Source organism: Chionomys nivalis, chromosome 3 (assembly GCF_950005125.1).
Source record: "Chionomys nivalis chromosome 3, mChiNiv1.1, whole genome shotgun sequence".
Lineage (NCBI taxonomy): Eukaryota > Metazoa > Chordata > Mammalia > Rodentia > Cricetidae > Chionomys > Chionomys nivalis.
The window spans coordinates 119,030,625-119,054,687 of record NC_080088.1 but is presented as its reverse complement, the minus strand read 5'-3'; the positions used below and the strand labels follow the sequence as shown (position 1 = coordinate 119,054,687).

Here is a 24,063-nt window from a genome sequence, read left to right as displayed (position 1 = left end):
AGCAGGGGGAGCGGGAGACCGGACAGTTCCTTCCCCACAGGAACCACACCTGGATTTCCAGTCTCAACCATAGTGAGATAATTCACTCGTGACTTTAACCCCCAGATTAGGACTCTATCACAGCAACCTGACTAGAGGGTGCGATGGACCTCTGACTCTCCCGTACATCCTACGTCCGTTTACACCTCAGTGGCTCCCCGCTAACTAATGTGTAGGGCATAGGAGTCACCTCATTCCTGGACTCTGCCATCTGACGGCTCTGTCTCTCTTCAGGTGATTCACCGACTGCTGCCATGCAGGGCTTCCGCCCACCACAGCCCTTAGCACCATGCTATACTCACTGCCCCCTCCCCCCGGTCCTCCAGAGAGTCTGGACACTCTTGGGGACAGGAACCTTTATATTAATCGTCTGCTTTCATCTACGGGGAGGATCCCGGGACCCATCTGAGGTACCATGGCTATCCATCACTACCCAGAAGCAGGCTGGGCCAGCCCACATGATAATCCCACCAATGCTGGCTAACCAAAGGGACTCTGGATGGGGATGGTCTGGCCCTGCCCATCCCTTGCACAGGAAGCCAGGAGGAAGACTGCCAGCAGAATCAGGATAATCCCTGGACCAAAGAAAGATATGAGGCCTATGTGCCCACTGACCAGGGAGGACTGGGACTAATGAATCGGTAGAATGCTCTAGAACTTGTCTCTGGGTATTCCCCTTGGAAAAGCAGGAGGAAGAGTCCAAGGACAGTCATTCCTTGGCATGCCCAGGAAAGTTCCAGAACATAGAGGTAAAAGAGGAGGCAGAGGCTTCTGCTCCACACTGCTGCCTCTGTGGAACTGTTCCAAAGCCACTCACTCTTGGGGAAAGTTCTAGAGAGAAGGACCTAGTGTATTCAGCTGGGTCTGCCAAAGAGCAGGAGGCAATTTAGAGAGGGTAGTAACACTTGGAAAGCAAAGAGGAGAGGCCTCAGAGGCGTCCCATCTCCCTCCCTCGTGGGCTCCTGTGGAGTCAGGGGATAAATACCTGCTTTACTCTTCTTCTTGGACACGGTGCAGCTCTTCACAGCTCCCACTTTGGAAAACACCTACAAAGACACACACCTGTCACACCTGTCACACCTGTCACACCTGTCACACCTGTCACCGCTCCTTCCAGACACGCTACAGCTGCCGCCACTCCCTTCTGTGAGGACCTGCCTCTGAGGAGAACGAGGGGGCCCAAGAGTTCTAGGCAGGGCAGACAGTGTGTTGCCATCAGGCCACGGACTGGGGTTTCACATCCCTCCGCCCCCCACCCCCAATTCACTCACTTCCTTCAGCGTCTCCTCTGTGGTGCTGAAGTTGAGGTTCTTAATAAATAAAGTGCATCCTGGGACACTTTCTTCTTCCTCCTCCTCCTCCTCTTCCATCTCTTCTGTGGGGGCCTCTGCTCCTTCCCCTGACGTCTTTTCACCCTCTGGGTCGAGCGCTGGTGCCATCAACAGACAAACCAGTGCATTAGATGGAGTCATTGCAAAGGCACAGAAGTCTCAGAGACTAATGGAGCGCAGACCCTGCCAGATTAAAGGGGTTCTGCGGGCACTGTAGGGCTTCAGCAGGGGAGAGAGAAGGAGGGAGAGAGGAGAAGGAGGGGACGAGAACTCTAAGACAGGCAGGCATCACACAGATGCCCTGCTGTTGGCTCCATTTGAGAGAGAACAGATACTGAACACAAAACTCTTGAGTGCTGAACAGGCCCAGGTCGCTCTAACTTAACTTTAAATTACTACACAAACTACTTTCTTTAACTAGGAACCTAAGCAAAATGTTACTTTTCCTCAAAAACAAAACCAAACAAAACCCCAGGGTGCTTAGTGAACTTTCAGATTAAAATTCAATTTTAAATTTCTCAAAACTGCAGAACGGAGATGGAACAGATCCTTCTCACTAACTCCAAACTCAAGGGATTCAACCCAAAGCCATCAGAAGCACTGCTGTCAGAGATTCCAGCCCAAGTGATGGTGACAGTTCTCAGTCCAGCTTCTGCCTGCGAGAGGGGCTTCCATCCTGGAGCTCAGCTCTGCCCATCTTCCCATCCTTTCTGAAAGCCTCACACCACGAACCCACCCTGGTAAGCCCAACGGCTATGGTGCAGTGACCCTGCGTCCTCTCTGAAACAGTGAGAGACGCAGCTGCGCCTTCTATGAGCCTGGCCCAGAACTCAGACTCAAGCCTTGGCAATCAGGTAAGTCTCCTAGCAACACCACCACAGTGCAGCTATCTGTACATGCAATGCAAAGCGGAGGAAAAGTGTGACTCATGATGGGGAGTGGGGACATCAGGTCCTGGGGAAGACTCAGGAGGCTTGTGACATCTCTAACACGTGTGCCAAGACCTTGAGCTGTTGCTTCAGGAAACATGAGAGCCTAAAGAATATTTTGGAGGCTTCTGTGTCTGAACCCTAAGCATCAGGCAGTCTCAGGTTGGTGCAAGGGTTCATCAGAATCAGGAAAACCATTTTCGCAGGGAAGATGGTGGTAAGGAAGACGATGCCCACTAGAGTGGGTGTCCCTTCTTGGAACTGGTCAGTGTCTGACACTTGGGGACGTCACCTCAGCATGATAAGAAAGGTGGAGTCTTCAGGAATAAAAAATAGCTGTTTTTAAAAGCCCAGTTTATCAATTCTTGCAACTTGAGTTGGTAGCACTTAGCCTTCATCCTCAGCTGTGGCCAGCAAAGGAACTAGTTTGCTGGTCTCTAAGTCCTGGCCTGTGCCCCACTGCTGACCCCACCCTCCTCCCATCCCTGGTCTGGACTCAGGCCACTCTCAGCAGCATCCAGGGGACAGGAGCCTGGCAGCCCCTGGCATGTGCCTCAGAGCGTGATCAGATGGTCACAGGGAGACGACACTCAGCTTTAGCAACAAATTAAGCTAGGAAAAGTTGTGGTCAGTATCCAAATACCAGGCTAGCTACTCCTAGTCCCAGCCTCAGAAGATAGGGAACTTTTGAGCATGGCTGGCATCTACTCTCAGGTGTCTGGCCAGGACAGTTCCAGTGGCCTCCTGGGTCCAAGGAAGGCTGGAGGTGGCTGAAGCACCAGGAGGGTGAAAACAAGGTCTTTTAAAAGAATTCCTCCTGCTTTTGCCCCAAGTGACAAAAGAAAGAAAAAAAAGGGTATCATGGAATCCAAATGGATGACAAGAAAAGCAAGAAGAACCAGAGAGAGGGAGTAAGAAAGGTGGAGGCCTGGGTAAGGGCAAAGGCTGGGGCTGGGGCGAGAAGCTAGATGCCAGGTGCGCTGCAGGGTCTGGAAGGAGCAAGGAAAAAGCCACCTCTACCTCAGTCAGTACAATGACAGACAGCCATGGGTGGCCACAGGGGGCGCCATTATAATCAGGCTGCAGGATTCCCCTGCCCCTCCCCACTCCAGACTCCTGTGAGGCCCACGACGACAGCCTGTTATCAGCAGCCAGCAGCTTTGTGGGACCTCCCCTGACTCACAGCCCTTTATCTGGAGGTGAGGGTCTTGGTTGTGGGAAGATAAAACACGTTGTTCCTCTCCCTCGGGACCCATGCAGGGAACAGAAGCTCACTGCAGAAAAGCCTGCCCATCCCCCTCCTCCTTGCCTGTGAAATCCGAGTCTGGGTCCTGGCACTCTTGGTCCTCACCCCACAGGGATGGGAGAGCTGGTGGCGCCTCAGAAACAATGTGCTATGGGCAGGGGGTGAGGGGGCACAGGATGGAACTCAGAGGACTTGGGACAGTAAGGGGACTGTGTAGTAAAGCAAAGATAAAAAGAGCCACAGGATGCAGTGGGCCTGGGCAGGGCTATAGCCAGGGATAGTTTCCCAGTCCAAATACGGGTAAGTGCTCGGCCTTTCTCCTAAATCTGAGGACCTTGGTGCAGGTCACAGGCGGTGGCCCTGGAAACCAGCCCCTCCCAGGGTCAGAGCCTGGTGGGGACAAGGCAACAGAGCACCAACTCCAGACCCCAGACGCTGGTGTCAGGAAACCTCTAGTTCCAGAGAAAGGTCTGCACCCAAGGCCACCGACACCACTCAGCCCTACCAGGCCAGCTAGAAGCTCTGGCTAGCAGGCTCTGTGTGGGGGCTACAAGAGCACCTGGAGAAATGCCACTTGGCTCCCAGCCTGTGGGTGACAACAGTGACCTTGGTCATTCTGGTGGCTATCATCCATGTTACAGACGCAAAGACAGAACTCAGAGAAAGGAGACTCTCCCCAGCTAATGCAAGGAACACTGGACAGCACATGCATCTCCCCAGAACAACGCCACTGCTGTAACTGTACCTCAGGATCCCACTGACCACTCAGGGGCTCAAGGCCACATCATCTAAAGTCAGCTTCACACCTCAGTGTCCTGACCACTCAGGGGCTCAGGCCACAACCACCTAAAGTCAGCTTCACACCTCAGTGTCCTGACCACTCAGGGGCTCAGGCCACAACCACTGAAAGTCAGCTTCACACCTCAGTGTCCTGACCACTCATTGGTTGGGACCACCAAACACCTCTTTCAAACCTCTTTCAAACCTCATGTGTGCCAGAGGCTCAGGCACAAGCACCACCATAAGCCGGCCCTCCCTGCAGACGGATGGAGTCACAGCTTCCCATAGTCCTTTACCTTTGAAGCCATCCTGCCAACCCTGCCCTGTGCCTAGGGCTGCATGCTGAGCACCTGGGGTGCAGTGATAGACTGGCCCAGGAACAAACAGGGAGAAACAGTGTGCGGATTCCAGTGTCACCTGGGGGGGGGGGTACTGCATCAGGAGAATATATCAGGACAGGCGGGCAAAGCCACACACCATCTTCATGGCTGGCTCAGTGCCTCACGGGCTGATGCTGCCGCCCAGTCGGGAGATGGGCCTCCTAGGGTGTGTCTCTAGGAACCCTGGCCCTGGCTAACTTTCATGCTTGACAATAGTACTTGCTTTATGCCAAAACGTATCACCCATGTTCAAGTGTAGTTCAGAGCCAAGAAGGAAGGCAGGTGGAGGCCGGGGGTGATATAGGGTAAGAACTAACCCAGAGAGAGGTGGGCAGACCAAAGGGAAACACTTGCAGAACATCCACCGCCTGAGGTCCAGCCCTCAACTCTAATGTAAAACAAACACAGGACTGCAAGAAGGGACGTCTCTTGACTTACCACAACCATGCTGCCTCCTAACAGAAACTAGGAAAGGGTGTGTAAAATGTCTCACCAGCTACAGAAAGTGTCAGGGTCAAAGGGCAGAGACAGAAATGCCTTCCCATCTGGAACTATGGCCTTTGGCAGACCCTCAGTGGAACGAGCAGAGATGTCCCTCGACCCGGGCAAGAATCTGAGCCTCCATCTGCCAACCTCATTACTGACCTTTGCTTTTCTTGGGGCAATATAGTCCTATGCCCATACACATTAATATACAAAGACCATAGGAAGTGGGTGTAGTCCCAGCACTCAAGAGCAGAGAGGCAGGGGATCTGACGCTCGTGAAAGCCCTCACATCTGCTGGTCCACTGCCCAGGGTGACCCTGGTACGACAAATGGATGCTTCAAGTTCTTGGAGTGACAGCACTGCTGAGCCATCAGTCTGACGGGGGACAGTTATCCTGACCCTGACATCATCAGTGAGGCACCAGCTAGGGGGACCACTGCCTTTTCCTTTTCTGATCATGCAGCCACTGGACACCAGGGACACTGTGGCACCCAAGCTGCTGCAGAGGGACCATGTCTTCCAGCAGCCACCATGATGATGGAGACAAGGTTCACACAGCCTCTTTCATCCCAGTCAATCACTCAAGGATTCTGTCCCTATAGCCCTCCACCAAGAGGCTGAAAGTTGGCCACCTCATGTGGCTCACTTTTTAAAGGGCACTTGATGTTCTTATGCAATCTCTCTGCAGGGCATCTATCTGGCCAGTGGCCCAATGACAGTCTCAGCTGCCCTCGCCCTCTTCCCACGACTGCCCACAGCATGGTGACCCCAGACTCTGCTCTTACCCATCTCTGACTCTGCCTTGTCTTTCTCTGCAGTCTGCGCAGGTTGGGAATCTTTCTTCTGTGGGGCTGCGCCAAAGACACCAATTGGAGCCCACTCCAGGTACAGTGGGACATGATGAAACTGCAGGGACAGGGGTGCCAAGGTTGTAGGTCCCCATCAAAGAGCTGCCTGGGAGACTTAGTGCCACCTGACAGAAGGGCCTGAGGGGCAGAGGTGACAGGCACGGAGCCCTTCCTGCATAGGCCAGTCCCAGGATCCCTTGTACAGCGAGATGCCAGAGTATAGCCTGTGGAGACTCCTGTCACACTGAGCCCTATGAAGCATAAAAGTCTCAGACAGAAATTCCTTATACAGGTCTGAATGGTGGCTTCCCAAGATAAGGTCACATGCTGACCTTGAGCCCTGGAGCCTGTGACTATGACCTCAGCAATATGAAGCAGATCCTGGAGGGAGACTGCCCTGTGCTAAGTGTGCTCTAAGTTTAATAAAAAACAAACAAAAAACTCCCTGCCGGGGAGAGAGAGAGAGAGAGAGAGAGAGAGAGAGAGAGAGAGAGAGAGTGTGTGTGTGTGTGTGTGTGTGTGTGAGAGAGAGAGAGAGAGAGAGAGAGAGAGAGAGAGAGAGAGACACCCATAATCCCAGTACCAGGCAGACAGAGGTAGGCAGATCTCTGTGAGTTCAAGGCCATCCTGGTCTACAGAGTGAGTTCTAGGGCAGCCAGGGCTACACAGAGAAACCCTGTCTTGAAAAAAAAAAAAAACAAAAAGCCCAGAGGGAGGAACAGTTCGAGCAAAGATGAGACTGGAGTGACGGTCAAGTTAAGGGTCACTGGGGTTATCAGAAGCAAGAATGTAGGGGTCACACTCTGTCCTGCAGCTGGCAGAGGAGGGAAAGAACCTGCTGCTTGGTGGCTTGGGCTCCTGGCCACCAGCTTTGGGGAGCCCAGACTCGGTTGTCTGATGCCACCAAGTTGGTGGCCACTTGTCACACAGTAGCCCAAGAAGCTCACACCTACTAATTTTTTTTTTAATCAGAAGTCAGGAGGCAGCCCCAGGTACAGCTCACGGCCAGCACAAGGAGGGCAGCAAGCTCCTAGACGGAATGTGCACTCGGACAGAGCTTATGTGTGCCAGGCCCATGCCAGCCTGAGGGCGCCACCAAGATCAGCGACCATACCTTGGAATAGGCCAGGTGCCTGAAGGCCTTGCGGGCCTCCAGGGGCTCCAGGAACTCTACAATGGCTGAGATGCCACCTTCAGGCAGCAGCACACGGCCCAAGCTGCCAAAGCGGCCGAAGATCTCCTGGAGTTCTGCTGCCAGCGTGCCTGCTGGGAGGTTCTTCACCAGGATCACAGTCTTACTTCGCTCTGCTGCAGCCTGAGGGGAAGAGATGAACGTGTGTGACAACAGGAAGGTTACCTCAGCATGGCTTCAGCACTGACCATTGGTGGTGGCCCCATCAGGTCCCCTTGTGGACAAACCTGAAAAGCAGAGCTGAGGGGCTTGGTGGGGGACACGGGACTCACACCTTTATTTCTTGTGTGCTTTATGCCCCACAGACAGAACCACACCTCCCCCAGTTCACCCCAAGCCACACAGATTCCAACAGTTCCTGATCTCAACCCGGACTGGAACACCCAGAGTGGCTCTATGGGCTTCCAAAGGACTGAGCCACATCTCAGTGCCCAGGTTCCTTGCTGGCACTGCAGACCTGCTGCCCAGGTGTGGAAGGCAGGAATAGCTGGGGGCTTTCATCACTGGGTACGCCCGACCTTCTGCAGGGGTTATTCTGAGGGGCCACTCCTGCAGGCCTCCTCTTGGTTCAGGCTCCCATCACCCACAGGATCCGTCTACATCTCCCCAGCCTCCCTCCCGGGAAACCCTTTCCCAGCTCTGTAGTGGAGACCCACTACGTGCAGTGAGGGACTCACCTGGCTGAAAGAGTCCAGGCAAACGCCATTCTCGATAAGGAAGCTGCGAACCTCCTGGACCAGCTGGGTCTCCCCCAGAGCCACACGCACTGCCACGCTGCCCTTGGTCTCCTGTGGGAGGAAGAAGCCTGGAGCTGTCAGTCGGTGGCTCAGAGGGAAATGCGTGTGGTCCACGCGCATCATTCTCTATGCGGAGGCTCCCAGGAATAAGACTCCTCTGGACTTGTGCAGTAAACTCTGGACTCCTTGGTCCCTCCCCTGGCTTTCCTCAGGTAGCTGGCCCTGGTGTTCTTACAGCTCACTGCCTGCAGGGGCTTCAGACTCATCCACCTCAGCCTTAGGCAGCTCCTACCCTAGCTTCTTGTCACCTGTCATTTGTGTCTCCCTCCACTAGAGGGCACCAGAAGAGCAGGTGCCCTTCTGTCCTGAGTGTGGTTGGGTTCCTGACATCTGAACCAAAGAACTGTCCCTCTTAACGTGGGTCAGGCTGTGGCCGCTCAAAACAGTGGCCATGTCACCAAATGCGGCCTGCTCAATTCAGTCCCATGCCAACTGTAAAATATATACACCCGCACCAAAGGAAGACGGGAAAATGGCTTGGGTTGTTTTATACTAGGCACATGTTTAACAGGCGTACTTTAGATAGCCTGACTTTAAACGCCATGAAAATGAACCCTGCTTGCTTCTCTGAAACATGATTACTAACTACCTCATCTGTGGTGGTGTGTTCGGTATCCAGGGACAGTGCTGACCCTGTGACAAGGGAGGGTGAGCTATGAGCAGTATCAACAGGCACCCTGACTGATCGGACCACATGCTGCTCCCACTTCAGGGTTGGCCCAAGATAACTAACTCTGCGGCTGTCCAGGTCCAGACACCTGCCCCGCGAAAGAACTGATCCGAAATAAACCACACACAGAGCCCCTTCACTCACGTGATCAAACACTTGGCTCTTAGTGGCATTGTACTTCTGTGCAATGGCGTCAGCTACAGCATTTGGTCCCATAAACAGCGTGTTCCAGTTGTGAGAACTGAGGAGTAGGGGCAGAACAGAGGTCACATAGTGGTCCCCTCCCTCCAACTCCAAGCCACGAGTCAAGCCCACGAGGTCTGAAGACCAGGAGACTGAGGGGGTCACTAACAGTCTCTCAAGCCAAGTCTCAGTCCTAGCTCTGGGCAGGGACTCTATGCACCCCTCCTCTGATGCACGCTATGCTGCAGGTCATGGGGAGACACTTGTTTCTGCTCTCCGTGTCTCACAAATGGGAAAGCTGAGGCCCTGAGAAGTGATGAACTAGGACTCCAGCACCATGAAGAGTGAAAGATGGGGCCAAGGGCAGTGGAGCCTGGGACCGGGGCTCAGGGGCCACTGAGGGCTGACTAGGACCTGGAGCTGCTGACCCTGGGACCGGGGCTCAGGGGCCACTGAGGGCTGACTAGGACCTGGAGCTGTTGGCTTTGTCCATGGCTTCCTTCTTCTTCTTGTAAGAGGATCCTGGGGCATCTGCCTCCTGGCTGGCTTCCTTCTTGATAGTGGAAGGAAGGACATGGAGCATCCTGCCCTAGAGGGAACGGAAGGAGGATGTAAACACAGGCTCTTCCCTTAAGGAAAATGGCTCCCAAAGGGAATGTCACTATTAGGAGGTGTGATTTTTGTTGGAGTAGGTGTGGCCTTGTTGGAGGAAGTATGTCACTGTGGGGGTGGGCTTTGAGGTCTCCTATGCTCAAGCTTCCCTCAGAGTGACATTCAGTCTATTTCCTGCTGCCTGCATGTCAACATGTAACAGCTCCATCTCCAGCACCATGTCTGCCTGCACACTGCCATGCTCCCCACCAGTCCAGATAATAATGGACTAAACCTCTGAAACTATAAGCCACCGCCTCAATTAAATGTTTTCCTTATACGAGTTGCTATGGTCATGGTGTCTCTTCACAGCAATAGAAGCCCTAAAACACCTCTCTGGTCATGAGCGTACTAGATCCACGTATGACTGGAGGGAGACAGCAGAAAGACCTTGTGGTTTGTGGCAGTTTGAATGAGAATGATCTTCATAGGCTCATAGATTTGAAAGTTTGGCCCCCAGTTCGTGGAACTATTTAGGAAGGATTAGGAGGTGTGGCCTTGTTAGAGGGGAGCATTGAGGTTTCAAAAGCCCACACCATCTTTAGTTAGCTTTCTCTCTGCCTCATGCTTGTGGCTGGAGAGGTAAGCACTCAGCTACTGCGCTGGCACCATGCCTGCCTGTAGTCACGCTCCCACCATGACAGTCAGACTCACGCCCTGAAACTGTCAACCCCCAGTAAACTATTTGGAGTTTAAGACATCCATGTGACAAAAGGCCTGTCATTGTAGTGAGGCCAGCTGACACCACCACGTGCAGGAAACACTGTTCACGTTTAAAAAGATTTAATTTATGTACATGTGGTATGTGCCTGAGCCTGACTGTATATATATGCACCATGTGTGTTGGGTATCTCTGGAGGTCAGAAGGGGGCGTTGGATCTTCTGAAGTTGGAGTTACAGGTGGTTGTGTGTGATCCAACCCGGCTTTAGGGACTGAACTTTGATCCTCTAGAGGAAATGTTCATTTTTCTTCTTTGTTTCCCCCTGTCTTTTAAGATGGGGTCTCACTATATACCCCTGGCTGGCCTGGAAACTATATATAGACCAGGTTGGCCTTGAACTCACAGAAATCCACCTGCTTTTGCCTCCTGCATTCTCCAGCTCTGGAAACTGTTCACTTAACAAGGACAGCTGCAGCCCCACAGCCCCACAAACCTGCATCCCGTCCTGTCTGTTCCTACCCAGTGAGAGAACATGAGGCGTCCACAAGTGGATGCAGGTCTAGCCTGGTGACAGTGACATGTCATCTATAGACCAGGAACAAATAATCCCAACAGGCAGCCTGGGACTCAGGCAGGTGTACCATACGCACTACCTGTTACCATTGGGCACGCCCTGGCTACCTGCTTCCCACTTCACTGTCTGCCAAGAAGTATTTCAGGAGGCAAAGGGCACACTTTTCACTCAACAAATACTCTGTAAGTACCCAGCATGTGCCAGGCTGCCACAGATGCCAGGCCCCTGCCGTTAGAAATTCCACCCTCTAGAAACTCACTTGAGGTGACAGCATGGCAAGTCAGTCACACACACACACACATACACACACACACACACACACACACACACCTGCTTCCTTGAGCCCAGCAGTCTGACTAGTCCTAAGCAAACTTACCTGGAATACCTGCCCATCTACCTCAGCATAGGCCTTCACCGCGTGCTCAGGGAACATGAAGGTGACGAAGGCAAAACCCTTGGGCTTCTTGGTCAGGCTGTCGATGGGATAGTGGAGTTCTGACAGGGGACCTGGAGATGGGAGGAGTGCCAGTCAGCTGTGGGCCAGAGCACTAGCATTGGGCACTGGCGAGGGAAAGGTCTGGACTGGTGAGATCAACAAATGGCTGTTCTAGACCAGCCCAGGCTGCTGGGTCCCACAGAGAGCATGGCGAAGGCCAGCTGGCTTAGCCCCCCGAGGTGTGGGCTATCTCCCCACTCTGCTGCCTGCTCTATAGGCTGCCTTCCCTTGTCCCTGTCACTTAACACTCACAGGCCTGTTTCCTCACCTACAAAATATCACAAATCCCTGGTTCACAGAACAGGTATGGGGTGAGCTGTACCAACACACGAGTGCAGCCAAGAGTGCCCTCTACAGGTGGTGGCATGTAAGTGCCATGACATTCCCACACAAGACAAGCAGAGCTTTCCACTCTGAACAGGGCATGATCGCATCCTTACCATGAACCTCTATCTTCCTGAATGGACACCCACAGTCTAGACAATCCCTCTCCTGTCCAGTCTGGTCGTACCAGGCAGGAGGCAGGAGAGCCTGGCAGGACAGCTGTGGGCACACTGGGAGGTTTCACCACCACCATGCCTACTCTCGGGACCCTGTCCTTGGATGAGCTACTTCAGGCATGCTGCAAGTGTTACGGTCTCAGCCCCATTTAGAGCCCTGCTGTCCTCTGTGTGATAATCCCGACCCCATGGGCAAACATAGCCCCGTGGCCAGACAACTTACTGGCTGGTGAGTTTTCAGTGGGAGAAACTACAACAGCAGCAACAGTAAGGACAGCATGCAAGGCCCCGGGTCCAGCCCTAGCACTGTTAGAAAGAACGTTAGCTCTGGGAGAGACTGACCAACTGGTTCTCAGAACAGGACAAAAAGGACTCAGTGTTGGTCTCTCCAGCCAAGCCAGTTCAGGGTCCTGAAAGTGGGGAGGGGATTCGAAGAAGAGAGGATGGAAAAGGCGGGGGTGGTCAATTAGCTGAGACAGCTCAAACTGGCGTCAGGGTGCCCTTGCAAGGGGTGCGTGTGCAGAGAGGCTGTTAATCTTTCCCTAGTGAACTCTTCAGGTTTAGGGGTACTTTAACTCCCTGGCATAGTCTTGTATCTTTTTTCCCCTTGAGATAGGGTCTCACTGTGTAGACCAGGCTGGCCTGGAACTCAGAGATCCATCTGCCTCTGCCTCCTGAGTGCTGGGTTTAGAGGCTGAAGGGCGTGTGCCTCTGGGCCCATCCACTTAACAGCCCGAGATCCAGGCTTTTGAGGAGAAGGTGTTCTTTACCTGGGAGTGATCACCCTACAGGGAGCACAGAGGAGAGAATAGCACAGGAGGAAGGACCTAGGACCTGCTAGGACCAGAACCACTGCTGCTGGGCTTGGCTCCTCCATTTGTTAAGGGGTATTCCTGCTTCCTGCTTATTTTAATTAAACTCCTGACTGCTTGATTCTCTTTTAAAAGCTAAAACTAGGGTAGAGACTAGAGGAGACCAAAGGATCCCTTTAATAACAGCATTATACACCCAACAAAAAGTCTCATGCTGGGCATCTTTAATCCCAGCACACCAGAGGCAGAGGTAGGTAGGTAGATCTCTGAATTTGAGGCCAGCCTGGTCTACAGAGTGAGTTCGAGGCCAGTCAGGACTACACAGAGAAACCCTGTCTTAGAAGAAAAAAAGGCACTGTAGTACACTCTGGTAACGCCTGCACTCAGGAGGCTGAGGCAGGAGGATTGCTACAAATTCAAGGCCAGCCTGGGCTATATAGCAAGATTTTTGTTTCTAAAACAAAAAAGACTTCTGACAGCCAGGTGCCTCGGTGTCTATTAAAGATGGGACGGCAGTGTCACCAGCCCGAGACACCACTCTCCCCTCTGCTCCACACTGGGAGAGGACAGAGGCCTGTCCACACAGCAGATGAACCTCTAGATGACAGAAGCAAATCCCACCCAAGACCAAGTGGATGCAGCACCCACCATAGGCAGAGAACAGCTTCTCCAAGTCTTCCTCGGAGCTGGTGTAGGACAGGTTCCGCACAAAGAGCCTCCCAGAGTCGGCCAGGTCCTCCTCCTCTTCATGTTCCCCGAGCGTACGGCCCTTCCAGGGTGTGGTGCTGCTCTTTGGGGGACTGTGGGTCTTGGGGGCCTTCTCCCTGAAGACCTCAATATAGCGTCCACCTACATGAAGACAGGGGTCATGCCTGTATGTGCCTGAAGTTGGCTGAGCTTCCCGAGGGTGGCATTAGCTTCTGCTCTGCTGCTGTCCTCCCAAGTTAGCCAGTGTCACAGGCTGTTCCAGGGAGCCGGAGCTCAGGTCAGCACAGCCTGCCCCCTGCATGTCACTCAGGTGAACGGCATTATGTGCCATTTCTCCCTTCCCTTTCCCGTGTTCACTCTACGGCTGTGGACTCTCTGCTCCCTGTTGGGTCCCCAGAGCCCGCAGGTGTTTCAGCACCACGTGTACAGTCAACACAGGCACGGCCTCACTGGCGTCCCACACACTCTCACCCATGTATTCCCGGTTGCACTTCAGAGCTTTTTTCACATCTTCTTCGCTGCTGAGGTCCACGAAGACACACCCTGAGAGAGGACAGTGACAAGGAGAGTCACAGGCAGAGCTGGAAAACCTGGCTGTATGGAGATGTGGGTCCCGGGAGTAAACGCTATGGTCGTGCAATGCTAGCTTCGGAGGGGTTCCATCGTTTACGCTGTGGGGCACGTGTTTAACGACGCAAAGGTGCGCTGCATCCTTTTATGTTTCGTTGGTCTCACTCTGCGAAGCTGTGTTACTTTTTCTGCCTAAAACACCCGATTGTTCTAATAAAGAGCTAAATGGCCAATAGCAAGGCAGGAGAAAGGATAGGCGGGGCCGGGTGGAGAGAATAAACAGGAGGAGAAATCTAGGGAAGAAAGCAAAGAAGGGAGGAGTGAGGAAAGGAGAGGAGGGAGCGAGGGGCCATGGAGTAAGAAGGAAGGGTGACATACAGAATAAACAAAGTCCAGAAGCAAAGCACAGCTAAAGAGAAACAGGATGATTTAGGTTAGAAAAGCTGGCTAGAAACAAGCCAAGCTAAGGCCGGGCATTAGTAGAGAATAAGTCTCCCTGTATTTATTTAAGTGAGAGCTGGGTGTGGAAAAAAACAAACAAAACAAAAATCCTGACTACACCGCATGGCTTCCTGCCCGCCAGCCCCACTCTGCCCCTGAATTCCCTAGAGAAGTGTGGGTGGAGGCAGTGCTGTGACTCAGTTCAGCTTGGTCAGGGCCAGCTCCACGGCCACTGTCCCTGGAGCTCAGATCCAGGCCTGGAATCTTTCCTGACCCTGTGAGGCAGCAGAGCAGGGCCACCCTCTCTTAGAACGTCACATGGGGATTGCCACAACCTGGCCCAAAGGACAAGGGTTTTCCACATGAAATCTGAGGAAGTCCTTTCTGTTCTCTGCAGAGACATCACCGACCCACCACGTGTCTCCCAGAGACAGTGGCCCACACCCAGCCAGACCAGCTAAGGGACCCCTCCATGCATGGCCGAGTCCCACTCCCCAGCTCTTTCCCAGCCCTGCTTGCTGCCCTGGAGGGACTGTGCTCTGGGTTGGTCTTGACTGACAGCTCGGACATACTGCCTCCAGCTCCCTGCCCAGTCTATAAAGCAGAGCACTGCCCTCACCACAGACCAACGCTGCCATAGTTCTCAAGGAGTGGACAAGGCAGCCCTCGGTGTTAGCTCCTGAGCTCTTATGCTGCAAAGTTGGGATGGAGCCCCTTTAACCCCCACTGCCCTCTTCAGGATTAAACATGAGAACTGGCTCAGTACAAGATGTGATAAAGTCAAGAGGGGCGTTGGGGAAAGACATGGGACAGAGACCTAACTGTCCCTAATGCATGGGCGCTTTATCCCTCAGTTGGATAAAAGTGCCCAGGTGGCCTTTTCCTGCCAAGGACCCTCACAGCCTGCAGGCTATGGATTCCCACACCACAGGGCCTTGGTGTGGTTCTGTGAGATGCAGCTACATTCCTGCTGCTGCATCTCCCATAGCTTCCTGGCCCGGCCAGTAGGTAGGCCCCACAGGTGCCAGTCTACCCCAGCTCCAAGTCTGGTCAATCACCAGACTCTCTGCCTTAGGACTGCCCAATACAGTGCCCTGAGACCAGGAGACCCTGGGAAGACATGGCCCAAGGCCATGCCACATATACTCAGCAAGGTAGAACTGTCCTCTGTCAGACATGCCTATGGGCAGGGCAGCCAACGCTGGGCCCAACATCTACCCATGGGGCATGTGAGCCTGCCAGGGTAGTGGAGTGGAGAGGGAGGGAGACAGAGGGAAAGGAATCAGTGTACAGGGCCACCAGACGCAGGGCTAGGAGACCCGTCTATGCAGATGAGCTATGCCGAACTGAGGGCAACAGATGGCAAAAAAGAAATGGGTGTCCCTAGGGCAGCCCGTGGCCAGCAGTCTCAGGGTTGCGGGGCAGGGCAGCCTCTGCCTCACCTGTTTTGTTCCCATGGGCATTTCTCATTATTCGAATGGCCGTTGGCTTCAGGGGCGCCAGGAACTCCGTAACGTTTTTCTGGGAGGAAAAGAAATGTGTTTTCCTTTTTGTCTTCACTTTTTACCAGTGAAATACTTCATTGAACCATTAACAATCAGCAACTGGACAGTGACAATTCTCTGACACTTTCTCTTAGGGTTCCAAGCAGCTGACAACCTTATCAGGGACATAGCTTAGTGGCCGTGTGCTTGCCCCCAGTTCTCAAAACAAGAGAAGTAAACACCTGACAGCTGACTTCATCGTGTCTGTTAAGTTAGCAGTAACATCATGGATCTGATTTAGTTTTCTCTATCCTGGGGCTTGAACGGAGATCCAAGCACTCTGACTCGAGCTGTCTCTCCATCCCTGTGCCCCCTCGCTTTTAGACAGTGAGTCTGTCCACCCTGGCCCTCCCCTCCGGAATGTGATTCAGCAGCCTCCACACCCACTTCTAGCTCACGGTTTCGCCTCATCCTGGCACCCCCACCATCCTCTCTGCATCCTGTCTTCCGTGAACACACACCTCAGTGACATTGAAGGGGGCTCCCCGGAGCTTCACAGTGTAAGGGGTGGTGGGTTCCTTCTTGCCGACTGATTTCTCTACCTGAGTGATGACAGAGGAAAAAGGGTTGTGGTGAGTACCTGAACCCACATGGCAGGCTGTGGCACACTGGTGCTAGAAGGGGCACCTGCAGCTGGGGAAGCTGGATGACTCCACGAGAATCCGTGACTGTTAGGAGCTGAGCCCAGATGGATGGGGACAGGCAGCTGCGGAGCCTTCACTACACCCAAGATGAGGGCTGCACACAGAGCCTGGCGAGCCGTCGGCCCACAGACAGAGGTCTTGGCCCCAGGGAAAATGAGGCATACCACAGAGGCTGAGTTTGTCCTGTGCCACATACTGCCCAGGACGTTCCAGTGCTAGGCTGGGCAGTACAACCCCACAGGGGTGCTGAGATCATGCCCAGAGTTCTGGAGTTCCAACAGCTCCAAAGAACCTCTGCTCTCAGTCTCTCTGAAGCTCAAAAGCCTGTCCTGGGCTGCTGTGTACCCCTGACTTCCCTCATCACATGAACCCCAAGGGCCTCCCTGGCTTCAGCTGAAGGATGCATGCATGGTGACTATACCACAGTCATCCTCTTGAAACTGAATGGCCCAATCCAGGCACTGCAGGGAAACATGCCATGAGGCAAGGTGGAGATTAGAGGCCTGAGGGGTGGATGCATCTCACCCAGGGGGACAGGCACTGAGGGTCAGTGCTGGGATGTGAACTCCAAACTGCCACATGTCCTGGACAGGGCCTGTTGGTTTGAACTGGCAGCAATGAAGTGAAGAGCAGGGCAGGAGATGGGATGGTCCTGGGGAGGAGATGTGGTCCCACCCAAGTGTCCACGTGTCCTCTCTCTGCAGCACAGAGGACCTTCTAGTGGGAGATTAGGGGAGGGAGCATCCTCAAGGTCTCAGTCATCTTTGAAATCTCAGCTTCAGAGTCCCGGCCCGACCATCTGCCAGTCACCACCATGGGTGAGCCACCGCACCTCCTGAGCCCCGCTTCCTCACCTGCGCGGAGGAGAATCAGTGACTTGCTGGGGACATTACCCAGCATACAGTGAGCCCTCCCTGACCTCATCTGAGTGACAGGCTTCCTTACATCTATCCATCTTGTTGCTAAATACGTGGCAAGACCCACCCAGCTCATGGATACCCTCCAACTCCAGCAACAGGCGGCCTCCCCACTCCAGCTCAGGGACCTAGGCTGTAAAGACATCCTGTGGCTAAGTGGCCTTCCCTCCCAGGCAGGTCCCTAGGGAAAGGGATGCAGTGACCCTGCGTGACCAGGCCCAGTCTCTCCCTCAGCCCTCAGAGTGGAACACGCACCTTGTCAGTGGCGGCTGCCCCACTCGTACTTTTCTGCGGGACTGGGGAGGCAGGGGAGCCCTCCTCCTCCTCAGCCTCGCTGCCCTCGTCACAGTTCACCGCCTCATCCTCGCTGTCCTCTTCGTCCTCGGAGGACACCTCAGTCCGCCGCACCATCTTGGACTTCAGGTAGTCCATGTCGGACAGTTCCTTCTGCGTGGCGGCCTTTGTCTGCAGGCCTTGCTCCTCTGGGGACACAGAGGGTCAGTGGCCTTAGTGAGCAGAGACAAAATGGCCGCCACGGCCATGGGCCCTCACACAAATCCACTCTGATCAACACCTGGTGCTGAATCAGACCACACATGACTTTGCATGTCTTCCCATCCTGCCCATGACACACGGAGATGTGTGGCTCCTTTCCAGCCCCTCCTCCCTGATAAGATTTAGTCATGTATGTGTCTATGTGTGGATGTGAGACCATGAGTGCAGTGCCCACGGGTGCCAGCTGGGGGCAGCAGATCCCCTTGGGTTGGAGTTTCAGGCCAATGTGAGCCAGTGTGGAACGCTGGGAACTGAACTCAGATCTGGATGAGGAGTTAAGTGCTCTCAACTGCTGAGTCGATCACCCCCAGCTCCCCAAGATCCCCCCTTTACGTTAATCTTTAAACAATATTAAAGTAATGCACACAACACAGCTCACAGTAGAGACTTCTATAATCCCCTGGTTCAGCAAACTCCACAGGAGTGTGGATGACAGTCCTCGTCAGACACTAGGCTTCTGCACATGTCTGTGATGCACGCCTGCCACTTTGTCCCTTACTCTTGGTGTCCCTGGTGAACAGTACAGTTTGCACTAAAGTACAGAGGACACCTGGTGTGACATACTCGGATGACAAGAGTTGGGGGAGAGGAAGCAGGAGAGGGAAGCCTGCTTGAGCAGAGGAGGGATGGCATCCCTTACACTGCAGCCTGTGTGACCCCCTGAGCACACTGTGGGACTACACCTCTGTTCAGCACCCTCCAGTGGGTTTCCAGTGCTCAGGGTGGAGTTCCAACTCCTTCCTTTGGCTCCCTCTGCCTTAACCTGTAACCAGGCTGTGCCGCTCCAGCTCCTGGGCCCTCCCTTCCTTCGAGCCTCTCCAAGGCTGCTCCCCACTTCCCGCCCTCAGCCCCACATTCCTCAGCCCAGCAGACTTAACCAGGCTGAGCTGAGTTAGTCCCACATTCTCACCGATAAACCAGAACAGCTCTTACAGTGGACAGTAGGACTTAGGGCCTATGCTCCGTGCTCTGATTGGCTACTTAGCAGTCACAGCAGGGCCCACGAGGACAAGACACCCTACCACTATCCCCTAGCGCAGCAGGCGCCCTTCTGGGAAGCTTTCCCACACGCGGTCACCACACCTGCTCCGCTGGGAACCACTTGTCTCCGTCCCTCTGCTCTTACTGCGAAGCCCACGCTACAGGTACGGGGATCCTTGGGGTCTTTTCTCACTGCTGTGTCCACAGTCCCCAAAGCTGTGCTGGCACACTGTTCATGCTCGGTGAATACTGGCTGAGTCAGGTGACCAGATTGGCCTGGGGAGACACACCCATGGGTGGGCTGCTCATCCCACAGGTGGCTGGAGGGAAGCACCTGGCTGTCCCTTTCCTGCAGCCCTCGTCACCAGAAAGGATCACTCAAAGCGTCCTTTGTATGCTTGTGCCCATCCGGTCAGGGCAAGGCAAAGGCCCACGTGTACCCGGGGTGTGCGCTCACCTTCAGGTTCCTCTCCAGCCGGCTCCTCCTCACTCTCCTGTCCCGAGTCCGAGTCGGAGTCGAAGTTCAGATAGTCACTCGCTGGCTTGGTCTTTGCTCTCGGGAGCTCGGTGTTCAGAGCATCGTTTGCCCACGTGGCCACCTGGGCCCTCTTCTGGTGAACCGAGAGGAACTCCTGGAACTCAGCATCTTCCTTCAGCTGCGGCAGTCAGCCGGGGGAGAGGCAGGAGGGAGAGAGAGGTGAGGCAGAGGCTCTCCAGCCCTCCACCGTCTCTCTCAGTGTTCACACCCACCCACCTCCACCCACAGAACACTCACCTTCTCCAGGTCACTGGGCACCTTTTTCTTTTTGTCATCCTGAAAGTGGAAGGCAGACAGGGTCATGGCAATGATGAAGGCAGGAAGACGAAGTGCACTGCCCTGGGCATGCCCACCTTCCAAAACCATCCGAAAGATACTTTCCACTCCCTCCCAGCCAGAGACCACTCTGCCAACACTGGGCACAGGGCTGGGCACACCGCCTGCATACTTTTTTAGTGTCTGAGGGAATGGAGTCTTGTGATGACTGCTTGGGCTGGCTGGGCTTCTGGGCATGTTTGCTCCAGGCTCGGGGTTTCGTTGGGTCTCCAAAGGACTTGCAGAATTCCACCTGTATGGGGAAAAGAGCTGGCTTCCACAGCTGTTGCGACACCCAGACACGTGCATGCCCCCTTCAGCTCCGGGGGGGTGGGGGTTCCAAAAATGCAGTGGTCACTGACTTGTTGAGTGCATCAAGGCGATCCACCCAACCTAGACATCGTCCTCCAAAAAGTCATTCTGGCTACTGCCATTCAGAGAACTAGCTCTGTCTCCCATGCTCTCCAGTAGGTGACAGGAAATGATGCTGTCCCCTCTGCTCACATCAAAAGGTTAAGACAGAGACTGGGGGACCCAAGAAGCAGGTGACAACAGAGCGGAGACAGAACTTGGGGCACATGGGGATTGGGAATCCACATTCACCCCCTAGGCTAACAAAGGATGTTGGGGGGGCAGCACCTGCCTGGCACAGGGAAACAGCAAACGGTGGCTCTCAGGGTGACGACAGGACCGCAGAAGAACGCCAGGGACTGTGCATGAATCGCTGTGGAGCTCAGCCCTGTCACCTCGGGTACACTTTCAGAGGCAGCTTTGGGGGGACACGCCCATGAGCCACCCCCAGACAGTCCAGGCTGTTACCAGTTAGCAAACCACTTTATCCCAGTGACATCCCTTTAGAAGTGACTGATTCTATCAATTCTACCGTAATCATAAAGTGTTCAGGGTACAAAGGTGGAACAACAGAGAAGAGTACAATGAAAGTCAAAAGCTTTAACTCATCAGACACTGTGGAGAGTTAGCAGATTCTCAGGAAATGATGCTTGGGCTCTTGAGAGCTTGGGTAGTCCTGAGGTAAGGCAAGCTCTCCACGGCAGGCAGGATGAGACTCTCTGACTCACCGTGATCCGGGACGTGTCAATAAAACTCCGGTTGAAATGGCTCAATGCTGCCTGCGCCTCCTCCTCCGACTTGAAGCCTATAAAGCCGAACTTGCGGAACTTGCCATCTTTGGTGAACTTAAGGCTGCAGTCAGTCAGTGTGCCAAAGGCGGAAAACAGCTGCCGGAACCGCTCCTCCTTCATCTAGGGGAGAAGGGGCATGATGAGGAGCCGGGGATCCCCAGAGCAAAGGGACAGACAAGCTGGATGCCTAGAGGACCTGGAGGTCACCTGGAGGGCGACCTGAGATGAAAAGATGGCAACGTGTAGCCTGATGCCAGCTGAGTACCACAAGCAGGTTACCACTTCTTTAGTGAGGAAATGAGACCCCAGGGCACCTCAAGTGCGCTCTTTCTTAGCCTGGGCCCTGTGAGGTCCACATCAGTTACAGCATCCATCTGTGGCTGAGGCTTTTCTAAATAAACAGACAAGGGAAGCTGTGTAAATGTTTACTAACCATGGGAGGGAAGAATGGAACCCATTAAAGACAACCACACCCTGATCCCCAGCACCTGGGGCTGCACTGTGGCTCACTGCAAAGAAGAGTAGGTAGCCCTCACTGGGCTCTAACTTGAGATCCGTCTGCCTCCCTTCCCAGTCCCAACAGAAATGCTCCACCACACCCCGGTATTTCAAAAGGGACATTTCAGATGTACAGATGTGTTTAAACCCTGGTGATGAATTCTACGACTCTGGAGGCTTAGGAGGTAGATTTCTTAAATTTCACGTCAGCCTGATCTACATGTCAAGTTCCAGGACAGCTAGGGCTACTAATCAGACCCTTTCTCTAAAAAGAAAAGAATCCTGAGATGAAGTTGTGTATGGTGAGGCAGAGGCAAGAGGATGGCAAATTCAAGGTCAGTCTGGGCTACAAACTAAGGTTCTGTTTGTCTCTTTCTTTCGTTTTGTTTTTCAAGACAGGGTTTCTCTGCATAGCCTTGGCTGGGCTGTCCTGGAACTCACTCTGTAGACCAGGCTGACCTTGAACTCGCATCCTCCTGCCTCTGCCTCCCAAATGCTGGGATTAAAGGCGTGCGCTACCACTGCCTAAGACTGTGGTTCAAAACCAAAATCCCAATGGGGTAGAGCATCCTGGATCTCTCTTCTGGTACTCTAATGCCATCAGTGAGGTCGAAGGCTCAGAGTGAGGAAGACTAGATGGTGGGAGAGAATCAGAAGACCAGGTGATCTGGACTTGGAGGATGGGGTGACAGAAGTGAACAATGGACAGCACATGCTGAAGAACCCTAAGAAGATCCACTGGTAGCCATGGTGTGTCATGTCGAAAGGTTAGACACCCCCGCCAGCTGTCAGTGCCTGACAACACCTTGACATGAGGCTCCCTGACCTCTGAGATGATAAAAATAAAAAAACAAAATACCACCGGGCGGTGGTGGCGCACGCCTTTAATCCCAGCACTCGGGAGACAGAGGCAGGCGGATCTCTGTGAGTTTGAGGCCAGCCTGGTCTACAGAGCTAGTTCCAGGACAGGCTTCAAAGCTACAGAGAAACCCTGTCTCAAACAACAAAACAAAAAACAAACAAAAAACCAATGTTGTTTCAACCACTTTATCAAGGAAGTGATGGGAAATTAACATGTTATTACTATAATGTGGGCTAAAATGTCCCACAGTGTAGACAGCTGGATGCTTTATTCTCAACAAGGCAGACTTCCGGGTGTGGCTCGAGGGCAGTGGTTCTCAACCTGCCGATTGCAACCCCCTTTGCGGGATTCGTATCAGATATCCTGCACATCACATGTTTACATTACAATTTATAACAGTAGCAAGATGATAGTTATGAACGAGCAACAAAATAATTTTATGGTGTGGGGGGGGGGGCTTTTGCCAGAACATGAGGAACTGTATTAAAGGGTTGCAGCTTTAGGAAGGCTGAGAACCACTGCTCTAGGGGCATGTGGCCCCACCAACAGCCCAAACGAATTCATTTATTTATTTGTTTGCTTATTTAATTTTGCCATATCTTGCTATGTAACCCAGGTTGGCCTCTCACTTGCCATCCTATTGAAAGCTGACAATGGGTGTGTGCCACCACACTTGGCTTTGAAACAAGTCTGGAGCTGAGCTTGCTCCATGACAGTGGAACAGTGTTCTGGTCTGCTTCCTGCTGTTGCCATCCACAGCAAGACAAAAAGCAACTTAGGGAGGACAACGGCTTATTTGGCTTACAGGTCCCAATCACACATCCAGGGAAGCCAAGGCAGGAACTGAAGCAGAGACCACGGAGGAACTCTGCAGACTTTACTTGCTCAGCTAGCATTTTTATGCTATCCAGAGGTGACACCACCCACAGCGGGCTAGGCCCTCCCACGTCAATCACCCATCAACGTCTCACTGACTTGTCCACCGGGCAATCATAAGGAAGCAATTCATCAACTGAAATTCCCTCTAAGTGACTCCGACTTGTGTTAAGTTGACCAAAATTAACCGCCACCACAAGGAAGGGTCCTCTGAGTGGCCATCTGGTCGCCTGTCACCACATACGCGCGCTGGTTTCCTCCTTGACCCCGCACGGCACGCAGTTACCAAATGCCTGCTACCGGGTGCCAGTCCTGCCTCAGACTTAAGAACCCCTCCATCCTCCCGCCTCATTCACTTCCGGACCCTTCCCACGGCCCCTGCTCACCCCATTAGGGAGGTTCTTCACGATCAGTCGCGACATGGCTCCCAGGTCCTCAACGCTTCTGATTCACGCACCCCGCCACGCCGACTTCCCACAACTTTCACGCCACCTCACTGGGCGCCGCCATCTTTGGTGCGTCACGTGCCCCCCGCCAGATTCCGCCCGGAAGTGGGCGTGGCCTCACTGAAGCGTCTCCAGGGAAGTCACGCCCTCAGGAGGGAAAGGAGAGCCGAGCGCTTTCTGCGCAGACGCAGTTTCTCCTCCGAGTCCTGGCGATGACAATGCTCGGTAAGGCCGGCAGGGGGCGCTGGTGCCGAAAGCCCGTAGGGTGACTCTGAGAAAGCAGAGTAGGGATTTTTGCTTAAGAAAGACTTTTTTTTTCCCGGCTGGTGGTGCTCACGCTGCACTCAAAAGGCCGAGGTTGGCGGAGCTTGAAGCAAGTGTGGTCTACAGAGAGAATTCTCTGGCTGTTACACAGAAAAACCCTGTTTCAAAAGAAAAAACAAACCCTT

General features: G+C 53.6%; 1 protein-coding gene across 1 annotated transcript in view; it reads right to left on the bottom strand.

Annotated features, from left to right (window-relative positions):
* Positions 1-23,691, bottom strand: part of Rbm19 (RNA binding motif protein 19) — an 83,025-nt gene extending 59,334 nt beyond the window's left edge. The window contains exons 1-18 of the mRNA XM_057765954.1: positions 23,555-23,691; positions 20,870-21,052; positions 19,924-20,043; positions 19,713-19,751; positions 19,395-19,593; positions 17,657-17,883; positions 16,302-16,382; positions 15,739-15,817; positions 13,757-13,828; positions 13,226-13,426; positions 11,146-11,276; positions 9,353-9,471; positions 8,844-8,940; positions 7,910-8,020; positions 7,155-7,355; positions 5,978-6,098; positions 1,311-1,468; positions 1,025-1,085 (exon numbers count right to left, since the gene is read on the bottom strand). Coding sequence (XP_057621937.1) covers positions 1,025-1,085; positions 1,311-1,468; positions 5,978-6,098; positions 7,155-7,355; positions 7,910-8,020; positions 8,844-8,940; positions 9,353-9,471; positions 11,146-11,276; positions 13,226-13,426; positions 13,757-13,828; positions 15,739-15,817; positions 16,302-16,382; positions 17,657-17,883; positions 19,395-19,593; positions 19,713-19,751; positions 19,924-20,043; positions 20,870-21,052; positions 23,555-23,590 — 2,236 coding nt within the window. The 5' untranslated portion in view covers positions 23,591-23,691. The remainder of the gene's footprint in view (positions 1-1,024; positions 1,086-1,310; positions 1,469-5,977; positions 6,099-7,154; positions 7,356-7,909; positions 8,021-8,843; positions 8,941-9,352; positions 9,472-11,145; positions 11,277-13,225; positions 13,427-13,756; positions 13,829-15,738; positions 15,818-16,301; positions 16,383-17,656; positions 17,884-19,394; positions 19,594-19,712; positions 19,752-19,923; positions 20,044-20,869; positions 21,053-23,554) is intronic.
* Between the last annotated feature and the right edge of the window lie 372 nt (positions 23,692-24,063).